Below are 13,150 nucleotides of genomic sequence, written 5' to 3' on the forward strand. Positions count from 1 at the left end.
ATTGACACGTGTTTTTATAAACTCGGTTTTGTAATGACTACACCAAGCGATAAGATTATACAAAATAAATCCCTAAAGCCAGTTGTAGTAAATTTAAACTCCAATTATCATTGTTAGGTTTATGATATTTTATTTTTTTAACCGATCATGATGAACTAGATTAGTTGCAGTGGGGTAAACACAAATTAGCCCACTGTTTCGTCAGCCCCCCAGAGCCAGCTGATCGAACGAGAGAGAGAGAGAGAGAGACCGTGCAAGAGAGTTTAAGGGGGGCGCCAAAGAGAGAGTTGACTGTCGGCGGAAGCAGAGCGCAGCGGTGGAGGCGGCGGCGGCGGCGACGTCGCAAGAACTTGGTGGGGCTGGCGCATATAAAAACCTATGCCCCATGCCGACGGCCCATTCAAAATCGCACACCTTAGCGCGTCGCGTGGACATCGACGTAGTCGTTCCCCCCCTTTTTTTGTTAAACAAAAAAAAAAAATAAATACCCAAAATTAAATTAAAACAATAACCCTTTCCCGTTAAATTAACCCAACAAAAAAAAAACACTAACCCAAAATCCACAAAACGCGCTCTGTTCCAAAACTATATTTTTTTTTTTTGCTGTGCCAGCAAGACAAAGAAAACAATTTTCAAAAAGTGCAATTGGAATAAAAAAAAAATAGAAGAAATATTAACCGTTATACTTGCAAAAAGCACAAACAAATGCAAAAATGTGCCACAATTCGGGAATTATGGAGAAAAGCAACGAGCAGCAGATCGAACGGTACATGGCCTACGGGATGCCATCAAAGGCGGTGAGAAGTGTCAAATACACTCTCAAGAAGCGCGAGAAGAAGCAACAGCAGAAGGAAGAAGCTCTCCAAAAGCTACAAAAACAGGAGCAACACTTATTGGAGCAATTGGAGCTAACAAGCAGCAGCAGCAGCAGCAGCAGCGGTAGTGGCAGCGGCAGCGCTAGCAGCAGTGACGTTAGCAGCGACAGTGATGCCGATAGCGGTACTGATGTTGCTGCCGCCAAAGCTGCCCATGGGGGAGAGTCCATGGAGGAGTCGAAAAGTACCGTTAAGCCATTGGAGCGTAGAAAGAGCAGCCTGGCAGCTGCATTTCCCAACACTACAGTGCATTCTGGAAATATTGAACTTTTGAAATTTTGTCCACATTTTCGTAAAATGCAACAACAGGAGCAACAACAAATGATAAAGGAGCAACAACAGTTGCAACAACAACAACAGCAGCAACAAGAAAAAGCCGAGGAAAGTGGCGAAGTAACAACGGTACTTTCAACTGCAGCTCTGAAAGCGCAACAACGAAAACTTAGCTCCATGGAGCCGTCCATGGACGATGCCCTGGCCATTGGAACTCAGATGACACGTCAGGTGTCCGAGAGGATCACCTACCTGGTGGCCCAGCTGCAGGCCAGCCGTCTCTACACGTAAGTTTCTAAACAAAAAAAAGGCATATCTACAAGTTAGGAAGAAAAAAAGAGCAACAGAAGTAGTATCTTTTTTGTCCCAAAATGTCCCAAAAAAAAAATCTTCTAGATCTCAAGGTTCATGTCTAGGATTTAATTAGGTCTAGGATTTTTTGTAACTAAAAATAAATAAATAATAATACTAAAAATAAAAATATAATAATTAAATCACAACACCTTTAAATTTTTAATATTTTTCCAAGAAAAATTTATTTATTTTTTGGTTTTGAAAGCGAAAGGGGTGAGATTTATTTAAGAAATATTTGTGAGCTTCCCAGGTATTAGTTTTTTCTGTAAACTAAAATAATTACTAATTACCAGTGCCGGAAGTGGAATTCCTCTAGAAATATTTCAATTAACAGCCAATAGCTAAGCTATTTTTTAGGGAAATAGAACACACCGTGGAGAATTTCCAATTGATAAGCAGAGCTTTGGAAAAATTCAAAACACACACCCCCCAATATATGAAAAAATATTATATTATTTCACAATACGACGTTAAGGAATGCCCAGATCGATGGAGAGCCTTCCATTATCGATCAGTGGTTATCAGTTTTATTGTCACGGCACTGCATCATGTTAATCACGACTGTTTTGATATTTTCAATTGTCCATATATAGTCATATATAGTATCTGGTGCAAAGTATCTGCAGTTGGTCGCTAAAAAGCGTTATACAAGCAGATGATTTGAAGCCAAGAAGATCTTCAACCCCAAGAGTCACAAGTTCTTAATTGATTTGTAATAAAAACAAGATATTTCGATTTCATCATAGAGATCAAAATTTATTCATAAACCTCCGAAAAAAGAAAAGAAAGTAAAGACCAAGACCCATTAATTGGATCACCTTATCATATCATATGATTTTTCGCACATTATCGATAATAAATGGCAGCAGACGACCCAACTCGTGATCGTCACGATATATGGATCGTAGGAACAGTGGTGCAAGTTCTTTATGTAATTCCCCTTCCTGAAATGATATGATAAATTTTGTCCCTAACCTACACCTCTTCCAATGGAGAGGTGATTCATAGAGGACTTTGGGGGATTACTAATTATGAAGTCAAGTTCTAAAGTTTTTGTGCCTTGACTCAATGTCCGAAGCCGATAAGTTCGATCGCTAGTAGTCTGTTATCTGATGACGAAAGTCGCGTGTCAATAGAGTTCCCAATGGGGGGATCTAAAGCTCAGTCAGTGTGCAAAGTGCGATCAAGTACGTCATTCGGATACTAAATTCTATAGCCTACAATTGAGGTTAAGATTTTAGGGTTTATCTTTCATATAATAATTTTTAAATATTTTTAAATAATTTTTTAAAGCCAAAATAAAAGTTTATTTAAAAAGAAAATGTCTTCCCTACACAACTGTACTGGGAACAGCTGTTTAAATCTCCCTCTCTCTGTCTAATTATATGATATCAGCTGTTAAACAGCTGATTCTAGCGAATTCCCACCAAGTGCACTGCAAAAAAACTAAACAAAAATGTATTATCCACGCTCTTATGTGTGCATAAAGATTGGCAATTTGTGGCTTTAGTTCTGGTCTCCACATCTGAGATTTCAATGGGCGTAGACTGGAGCTTAGATGGGGGGGAGGAGCTACAAAAAAAAAAAAAAAAAAAAAAAAAAAAAAATACAATATTCGGGTGCATGCGTTTTCGCACGTACGCCACTTTTTCGCCTCTATTCGCCGCAAAAAGCGAGCGTCTAAAAAAAAAAAAAAAAAAAGACTGCAAAAAATGGACCCACTCATAAAACAACGACCAGACGGATATGCAAAATTGATAGACTAGCTAGTAGTAGTTGGAGAGAAGAAAGGGGAGAGAAGACATGCGTAGACTGAAAGCCCACAAATACAAATCTAATCAAAAAAACGACAGCCACGTGCCCAGCCCACAAAGCCATCGAATCGGCCGACTATACCCTATATATAGTATATCTCTTCCACTATGCCCGACTATAACAAAGTATGTAATCGAAAATTGGAATTTGGACCATCACGAAGCCAACAAAAAACAATCGATTCGATTGTGATGCGATTGCAATGCGATTATATATATTTTGTGGAAGTAGACTGTTATATATAACCATAAACTCGATAGACACTCTGGCCTTGAAGTATTTGGTAAATAGGACAGTTGTGATAGGACTTTTCCAAAGAATATTTCATAATATCACTCAAGACTATCGATACTTGTATCGTTTATCAATCATCACTAATTGAGATTTTATTTCTTCTATTTTTTTTGTAGAATTCTGACGCGTACAACACAACCAGCACACTTGATCGCCGTTTGCATACTGGCCTTCGTGATGATGACTGTGGGACGCGACCTCATCGACCCAGCAACGACAACAACAACAACAACAACATCGGTAGACTCTTCACTAGCAGATGCAACATCATCACAATCCACAACGAGATCATCCACGGGCGGTGTACTGGCTGCTCTGATCTACTTGGGGGCATTTGCAACACACTTTGGATCACAGATCTGGATGACATTTGTCTCGGGTTAGTGTTTATGAATAATCGATAATCGATAAATAGGAGATCTTCTTTTGGCTTGACTTTTGTAGCATCCCTAATAATGTGACCAGTTTCCTTTTTGATTCATTTTTTTATTGAAATATTCAACCAATTTGATGTTTAACTTTTCTAATGATTATTATTTTTCGAAAAATGTAACTTTATCCAAAAGATACATATTTTTAAAGCCAAAAACCTTAATATCCTGATGACTAATAGTTTTTTTTTAATAACTTATCCTTGCAGGACTCTCGCTGTATTTCTCGCTGCCACGTCATGTCTTCGGGCAGTGCCAGCAGATCCTGTTCCCTCGCTACTTCGCCTTCAATGCCATGCTCAGCCTGACCATGCTGGTGGTGTATGCGAAGTACTTCCTGAGCGGATGGACGACATCGGCGGGCATTCAAATGGGATCACTCGCCCTGGCGGCGGGTATTGAGGTGGTGGTGCGATTATATCTAGTACCGCCGATGCTACGGCTGATGCACGAGAAGTATAGGATCGAGGATGCGATCGGTAGTGGTCAGGAGGTGGGTAGCCTGGTGCAGGGCGATCTGATCGATTGTCCGCACTATCAGCGCATCCACAAGGGATTCCGGCGCATTCACATGACCATCGCCATTGGCAATATGACGGTCATGCTGACCACGTGCCTGCAGCTGTATTTTCTGGCATCGAAAATACGCCTCAGCTAAGGCACCCCAAACAGCCCCCGATTTATAATGAATTTACGTATATATAATATATATTATTTATAGACTCGTAAGATCACATCATCACACCAACAACTGTATTTCAATATTCGATAATTTGTGTCTCAAAAAAAAAAAAAGCAAAAAAAACAAACAATCAATAATTATGCTTATCGAATAATTGATTTATTTTTCATCCCAAAAAGAAGTAGTCTCCTCCTCCAAAACTAGAAAAAGAAGCGACACTCAAAAAAAAAAAAAAAACAATCTGATTTCCTGTGATAAACTCAGCCCGCCTCCACACCCCCCACCAATCACACACACTCCAGTCTACTCCCCCAACACACACACACACACACACATTTAGTCGATAGTCGATAGCCAATAATTTACACAGTTATTAATTAATAATTAATAGCCTATTGATAATTAATTGTATTCTTTAATATTTGTTTTTTTTTTTGTTCTGAGAACGCGCGCAAATCATTCTTATTCTGTTATTTATTAATCCATCGAAACTATGTATTTATCTGTTTTAAGTGCGGATGCTTTAGTGAATATATATTATCGTATAATTTAAATTAAAACAAAAAAACAAACAAGCAATCAAAACAAAAAGAGAGATATTAAAAACAAAAAAACACCAAAAAAGTGAAAACCAAAACACACAACAAAAAAAAATACAAATCAAAACAAACAAACAAAATCAAATTAAATCAATAAAATTATCCAAAAATCAAAGTCATTGTTTTTAAAATTGAAACAAATGTTTTTTTTAGCAAGGCGGTGGGCGGTGGGTGGTCTTGACGGATAATTGCTTGGGAAATTCCTCAAATTATGTTTAATTTTCTTGTCAGAAAATCAATGGCTCTGAATATTAAATTTCGATTATATCAGGCTATTGAGTTTCATGGGTTAAATGAAAGCAGAACAATTGAAATATACGGTGTTTTAGCTTTTTGCTAATTTTATGGCCTACTTTTGGGCTTATTCTTCAACAACAAGATATAGAAGTAATATTTTAAAGAAATATATATTTTAAAAGCTCTATCGTTTCGAAAATACAAAAATTTTTGGTTCGAAAGGTAAAAATAAGATTTAAATCTCAAAAATAAAGAAATTATTGTTAAATTTTCATTTTACGAATTTTTGTTGCCTACTTTTAAGCTTTGTTTTCAACAACACGAGCATTGGAGTTATTTTAAATGAAAAATATATGTTTTAAAAGTTTGAATCTATTTGAAATACAATACTTTTTGTCTTTTTAAGGGAAATTATAAGAGAAAAATTTAAATTTAATAGAAATTGTAAGCTAATTATCTCTTAAAAAATTTGTTGCCTACTTTCAAGATTCCCTTTTAACAACAAAATATTCTTAAACCAAAAATAATAAAAAAAAAAAATAATTTAAAAACTTACCGCCTCAATCTCCTGCTCGAATCTCACGGGCCTAAGCCGGCACAGCACCACCACCAGGTAGATAAAGTTGACCACCAGTCCCATACCCGACCAAAGGACCACATCCGGCGTACAGGCCACCAGATAGCCGTGCATTCCCATCATCAGGCAGCCGATGAGGAGCATGGCCCGCATCCACAGAGAGCCGAAGGGGCCGTGCGGCGCCAGGAAGGCCAGGAAGAGGAAGGCCCAGCCCAGTTGGAAATAGAGTTGGTGCGGCTGCTGCCAGCCCAGGCACTGTTCGATGGACCAGTCGCCGGGATTGATGGAGCGCAGGGTGCCGTTGTTGTCCCAGGTGATGGTACCGCTGCTGGCGGCACTCGTTCCCGCCGTGCTCTGTGCGATTAGGGTGCCCGCTGCGGCGGCAGAGGCGTCGCCCTGGCCACCCGGCGCTCCTGGATTACCGGGCGAACTGGCCCCGAGACTGCCAATTCCCATCACGCTGCTGGCACTGCTCCCAGCACTATTTATTAAGGCGCCCATTCCAACTCCAGCGGCACTACCAGCAGTGCTTGGCATCTCCTCTGATCCCGATTCCGATGCCGATCCTGATCCTGATCCTGATCCTGATCCCAGTCCAGATCCAGTTCCCGCTGATGCTGATCCTGCCACTCTTTCAGTCTGTCGCTCTCCAAAAAATCCTAATGATCTTCAAGTTCCAGCGTTTTTGTTTCCAGTGGGTTCAGTGGTTGTTGCAACAGCTGGGTTTGTGCCTTAGCTAAGCATCGAAGCAGCCAACAACAAAAATTGTATATATTTTTTTTATCAAATGTATATGTTTCGTTTTTATATCGATTTTTCTATTTTAAGTTGTTTCTCTTAATTGTTTTTTATTTATTTAATTTTCTTCTCTCTCTGGGATCAGTTGGGTTATTGGATTCGCTGTAAAATAGTTTGGTTTGTGTCTAAGCTTGCATAAGATTTTTGTTTCTTTTGTTGTTATTGCACCTTTTTTTTTAACCTTAAATTAATAAAAAATTTTATTATTATTTTCCAGGTTAGGTATAATTATTTTTGCAACTCACTGTGTTCCCAGTGGTTAGGGTCTCTGCTTCGTAGCCGCTTCGGTTTATGTATTTGCTAAGCAAAGAATTATTTTTTTAAATTATTGTTTTTTTTTGTTTTTGTTTTTATAGCTTGCTGTTTAGCTTAATGATTTATTTTTTAACTGTTTTTCCAACTGTTACTTTTATGGCTGATTTTTTTTAAATTAAAAACTTGATTTTAATTTCTTTCCTGTGTAGTTTCGTAGCTTTTTTGTAATTTTTAATTTATAATTTTTAAGCCAAAATAGTTGAAGAGAATAGTTGTTGTTGTTGTTGTTGGCTCTTGAATAGCAGATGTTGATGTTGCCGCCGCTGCTGCTGCTGCCTCCTGTCACATTGTTGCATCGTTTGGGCAGCTGCTGCAAGAGTGAAGTGGAAACAATTGTTACTATAACTTTTATATATAACGCGGCAATTAGCTTTCGCAAGTCCCCCCATAAATTGTTAATCAATAACGCAGTCCCGTAGCCCCGCAGCCCAAGAAGTCGAGCGAAAAATAAACAGCTGCCATCGACGTGTTCTATTTCCCAGAGATCCCCGACAACTGGCCAGAAATTAAAAGCAAAACTTCAATTAAAAATAAATTAAATTAATAAAAAAAACTTGATGTGTTTGCAGAACTTGATTCATTTATTATTAGTTATTTAAATGGTTTAGAAAATAAATATACAGGATAGTTCTAAGATTTATTATTCAATTCTTTGTGCTTCATATTATGAGTGTTTTTCGTTCTTATCATACACTTGGAAATATAAGTTTAAAAATGTAACTCAATAGCTTTAAAAATGAGGGACTTGTTAGCAAAAATTCTTATATTATGGACTCTACAGAAAAGTTTTTAAGACTTTGAATCTTAAACTTTATCCTCCCAAGTTATTAAAAAATAGTTATCGATTAGTCATTTGATGTATCGATTATTCATCAATTAAATGATGACTAAAAAATTAGCAAAAAATCATACTTGCGGACAGATGGACAAAACAACGGACAGTGTTTTATAGACTCTATAGATAAGTTCTCTAGAATCTTAAACTTTCTCCTCTAACAAATTATTAAAAAATAGTTATCGATTAGTCATTTGATGTATCGATTATTCATCAATTAAATGATGACTAAAATGACTTAGTCACTACTACTAACTCATCGCATCCACAATCAGTCCATTGTTTCAAAAATCAACACCTATAGACGATCAAAACACACCAAAATTTCGCATAAATTTCATGGAAATCCGCAAAATAAATCATCGGAAGTTTAGACAAATTTTTTATTGCAGTTTTTGTTTGGGTTTTCGAAGCGATAGAGATCCCATATCCGTTCCGAGCACACAGCACACAAGCACAACCTGTTTTCGGTGCTTTCTGGCCAACAAAAGTTGGTCAAAAAACTCTCCAGAGAATATATATATATATATATTGTTTACTTTGTTTGTTGGCTGACCCAAATAGAAAAAAAGAGGAGCTAGCTAGGCTATATTTTATATTGTTGGGGTTGGTCTGGTCGGGGTCTGGGACTGGGACTGAGGGTCTGGGGGTCTGGGGGTCTGGGCTCTGGAAACACTATGCGGACTGTGCGGACTTCGGCCTGGACGCGACTGGCCTGAAAGACCGAAGAGGCGAAGAAACATTTCCGGCCTGGACGAGAACAACGAAAACAAAGACAGTGGCGGCTCAGATAGCCTCAAAAGAAATAAAAGAAAGGGAGAGTGGAGAGTGGAGAAAGGGCATCAAAATAATCAATTTGATGTCGCAAAGTTCGCACAGGCCTATGCACTGAGCAAAATGGTAGTAGATTTAAAGAAAATTTGAAAAAAAAAAAAATATTTCTAAATTACATTTAAAAATATGACATAGTTTTTGAATATTTTTCAAGATTTTTAATAAAAAAAATTATTTTATGGTTAGATATTTAAAAAACTGTAGACATTCACTTAAATAATAATATTATTCCTATAAAATATTTCTTAACTAATTATTTAGAATTATTTTGGAATATTTTTTGATTAATTTATGATTTTTCTGCAAATTTTCAATAATTTTCAAAAGTAAAAAATATATCTTAAAAAATCTACAATATTTTTTATAGTTTCTTATACATTTTTCTAGTACTTGTAGCTCTTTTCCCTAGTATTTCTCTCAGTGTAGCTATTGAAAGCAGCCAGCCAACCGATGAGTTTAATGATGACAGTGACGATGATGCAAAAGTGATGTTTACTACAATGATGATGATGATGATGATGATGATTACTCAACACTTTGCATATTAGCTGCATTATGGTCTGAGGCGTGTGGATAATGATAATGACCATGATAAAGCTAATGATGATAATAATAATGTCAGTGGCAAGCGACACAAATAAAGACAAAGAGCCTCCATAGACTTCCTCTACGATAATTATTTTCTTTTTTGTAATATTTGTTTTTGAGAAATATAATAAATAGTTTCAAATAATATTATAATAATAAGTCTCTTGATCTAAAAATAATATTTTTATTATAATAATTAAGCCTTATTTATATTTATTTTTAATTGATACCCTCTAGGGCCGGAAATACTTTCTCCGCAAGAAGACCCCATACCCCATAGAGGGTATTCCGAGCCACCAACACCAAAAAAGACAAATGTGGGCTGTGGAGATGAAGTCATCGTTTTGTTGCCTTGAACACCAAACGAATTATTCAAAAAACAGAATACAAAAAAATAAAAGAAGAAAACCAAAGCAAAGACAATAAACATAAAACAAATACAACTAAGCGTGACTTAAAAATAAATAAGAGTCAAGTAAAAAAAAAATGGAAACGAAGCCAAGAATTCGAAAACTAAAAATAAAGAACAAAAAATTAAATGAATTTCGAGTAGAGAGGTGGGCCACAAAATTATACAAAAAAATGTATGTCATAAAAAAAATGTTAAATGCTAATTTAGCAAACTAGAAAATGCCCTAAAATTAAGGGAACTATTAAAAAAAATATATATTAAAATTAAAAAGACTTCTAGAAGCCTTAAAAACCCAAAAATAGAATCATAAATTTCTTATAATCTTTATATAATTTTTTTAATTAAAAAAATAAGTAAAAATTCTCTATTTTTTATTCCAAATTCCCAAAAGTAAGAGTACAACTCCTCGCCCCAAAAAAAAGACCATAAATGCCAAGAAAAACACAGCAATTCCCAACGACCACGCAGCACTTAGTACACTTGTTTTTTAAACGTTTTTCTCATAAAAAAAAAAACACACAAAAAACACTTTGCAAAAAATTAGAAAAAAACACAAAGACCTGAGGGGAAAACTTGCAGTGAAAGAAAAAAGTGTCCAAGATGAAAATGACAAAACCGAGTTGGAAACTTTTAATGCGAAAAATCCAATAAGTTGTGGCTGAGACTGAGAGTGGGTTCCCGGATAATTGCAAACTATAAAAAAAATAGTTGGAGAAAGAAATTAAAGGAACTACACTGGAAAAAAATAGATTTTGTTAAAGTTAAGAACAATAACATATATTTAAAAATATTTATAAAAATAAATAACCTTTCAAATACCTTTCTTCATAAAATTTTATTACCATTTTATATAATTTTGAACTATATTTTTTTGGAATATTTATTTTCTTTGCAGTGACTCTTTTTTAGTTGAATGGCCAAATGACAATATTGGTCAAGCCTCGGAGAAAGGGGGTCTAATGTCCAGGGTTTCTCTTTCAACTCTTTCTCCCTTTTCCGATCGGCCCCTGTATCGGAAAGTACACCACTTCGTACACCACCTAGTAGGTATTATTGTTTCTCCCCTGCCAGTCTCGTATCGAAATCATCGATTTCCTTTTGTCCGTTTGTCCGTCTGTCCGTTAGTTATATTGGCTTTATTTTTTAACTAAATAGGTCTTCTATGTTCTGATAATTATGGGTTTAAAATGGTTTTGAGTAGATATACTGAAGACATTGCTCAAAATATTTAATATATATTTTTTATTATACTAAAATAGCCTTGTCCGCTTGTCCGTCTGTCCGTTAGTTATATTGGTTTTATTTTGTAACTAAATTGGAGTTTTAAATTCTGATGACTATGGATTTAAAATGGTTTCTAGGATATAGATTTTTAAATTGATGAAAATATTTAATATATTTTTTTATCGCACCAAAATAGCCTTATCCTGGTGTCCGTTTGTCCGCCTGTCCGCTAGTTCTTCTCTTTATTTTTAGGTAGAAAAAATACTCCTAAGCCCTACTAGCTATATTGATTCTCTAAACTAGAATAAATTCAGTTTTTTAGACCTAAATATGATAAGAATTCGAATTTTCTTATATATTCTCTACTAAAGCCACTCTTCCAAGTCCTAACTTGTCCAATTTCCAATTGATATTGAGCCCGCAGATATATTATAGTCCCCCTGGTATTGTAATCCAATTGGAAACGTAACCTGTAAGGCAGAAACCAATTAAAAAAGACAGTCTGAAGTATACATATATGAAGACAAGTTTGTGGGTCTCATCCCCCAGATATTAAAGGTTGTAAGCGTTGTAATGCTTTAATTGCTGGAATTTAATTGAGTCAAGAAATAAAAAATGGAATTTGTTAACAACATTTTGATATAGCAAGTGGAGAGTGGAGAATGGGAGACCGAAAGTGAAACGGCGGCAATTTTATTATCATTTTTTTTTTTCTCTCACTGTCTTGCCAATTTCCGTTTCCCACGAGTAAACAAAAAATAATAATAATAACAATAACCCGCAAGACAAGCAACATTGTCTTGCCCTATATGCCATATATATTTTTTTAAACATTTTTTTTTTTACATATTTTTTGTTTTTTTGTATGGTAACAGGTACAAGAAAAACAAAAGAAAAAAAATATTTGTGTAAAAAACGATGTTTTTGGAGCGAAAGCAGCAAAAAAAAAAAGAAAAGACAAGAAATCACTTAATCACTCGGTTGTTGGTCATGTAAATGGGTTAGGAAATGGCCAAAATTGATGGATTACCAAATTGATGGTCTAGAGCAGTAATTTTCCTCTGCGTCATAGAGGCCCTAAAAAAAATTATATAGCTTCAAAAAAATAATTCAAACACTAACTGGGTAGTAACTATTTTTTTTTTTTTTTATGTATTAGTAAAATTTATCATTTAATTATCTTATCTTTAAGGCTTCTTATGGGAAGTGTTTTTTGGAGATAAAATGGAAAGGTTTGTTTGGAAAGGTTTCATTTTGAAGGTCAAGTATTATCTCTAGACTAATATTTAATATTTAAGAAATATTTATGAGAACTGTTACTTAAAAACAATAATATTTAAAGTGTAAATAATAGAGGGAAAGTAAATATGCGTAGATTAGTTTTCATAAATTTTCCAACAAAGCCGGCAATCAGATTTGAATTTTATTTTTATTGTAATTCATACCACCCACTTTCTGACCTCCATCGGACACACCCGCACACCCGACACCCGCACACCCCCATCTAGGCACACACAAATTGCCATAAATGCAAATACCAAGCACACAAACAAACAAACAAACAAACAAACATACATAAGTACGTTGCATGCCAGAAATGCCATGCAAATGCACACACCCACACATACACAGAAGACATACATATATACATATACATATATATATATATACTATATATAGTGGGGGGGCATAGTCGAAGGAGTGCAGCTGGAGAAGAAGCAGCTGCAGAAGTTGGAGTTTTTTTTTTGTTGCTCCCCACTCCTTGTTCTGCTTCTTCTTCTTGGATGCGTGCTGGCAACTGCAATCGCTGCTGCTGCCGCTGCCGCAGTCAACGTCTCTGCCACCACCCGCACGCACACACACACACACACACACACTCTCACACACATGCATTTTTGAGAGCGTAACTCTCGTGTGTTGATGTTCGATTTTTCACCATTCTTGCTGCACTTTAAGCCTCACAATAAATCCAAAAATAAATGATTATTATTTAATTACTTTTGGCGC

General features: G+C 35.8%; 2 protein-coding genes across 6 annotated transcripts in view; one reads left to right on the plus strand and one right to left on the minus strand.

Moving 5' to 3' along the window:
- Positions 1 to 13,150, minus strand: part of LOC6504384 (blood vessel epicardial substance) — a 28,093-nt gene that overhangs the window by 14,402 nt on the left and 541 nt on the right. For 3 of the 5 annotated variants that reach the window (XM_001967037.4, XM_014903965.3, XM_044717238.1), the window contains exons 2-3: positions 7,181 to 7,560; positions 6,117 to 7,116 (exon numbers count right to left, since the gene is read on the minus strand). In XM_001967037.4, coding sequence (XP_001967073.2) covers positions 6,117 to 6,674 — 558 coding nt within the window. In that variant the 5' untranslated portion in view covers positions 6,675 to 7,116; positions 7,181 to 7,560. Of the gene's footprint in view, positions 1 to 6,116; positions 7,117 to 7,180; positions 7,561 to 8,624; positions 8,782 to 13,150 lie in introns of those variants that run through there. The other 2 variants (XM_044717240.1, XM_044717239.1) reach the window with 2 other exon arrangements.
- LOC6504526 (transcription factor kayak) lies at positions 362 to 5,183 on the plus strand. The gene is made up of 3 exons (XM_001967038.4): positions 362 to 1,435; positions 3,728 to 3,990; positions 4,252 to 5,183. Exons 1-3 carry the CDS (start codon positions 714 to 716, stop codon positions 4,698 to 4,700), a joined length of 1,434 nt encoding a protein of 477 aa, XP_001967074.1. The 5' UTR covers positions 362 to 713; the 3' UTR covers positions 4,701 to 5,183.

This window comes from Drosophila ananassae, chromosome XR (assembly GCF_017639315.1).
Source record: "Drosophila ananassae strain 14024-0371.13 chromosome XR, ASM1763931v2, whole genome shotgun sequence".
Taxonomy (NCBI): Eukaryota; Metazoa; Arthropoda; class Insecta; order Diptera; family Drosophilidae; genus Drosophila; species Drosophila ananassae.

Coding starts and splice junctions, on each gene's coding strand:
- LOC6504526 (XM_001967038.4), top strand. CDS start 714: ATGTGCCACAATTCGGGAATTATGGAGAAAAGCAACGAGCAGCAGATC. Junction 1,436..3,727: donor CAGGCCAGCCGTCTCTACAC/GTAAGTTTCTAA, acceptor TTTTTTTTGTAG/AATTCTGACGCGTACAACAC. Junction 3,991..4,251: donor CTGGATGACATTTGTCTCGG/GTTAGTGTTTAT, acceptor TTATCCTTGCAG/GACTCTCGCTGTATTTCTCG.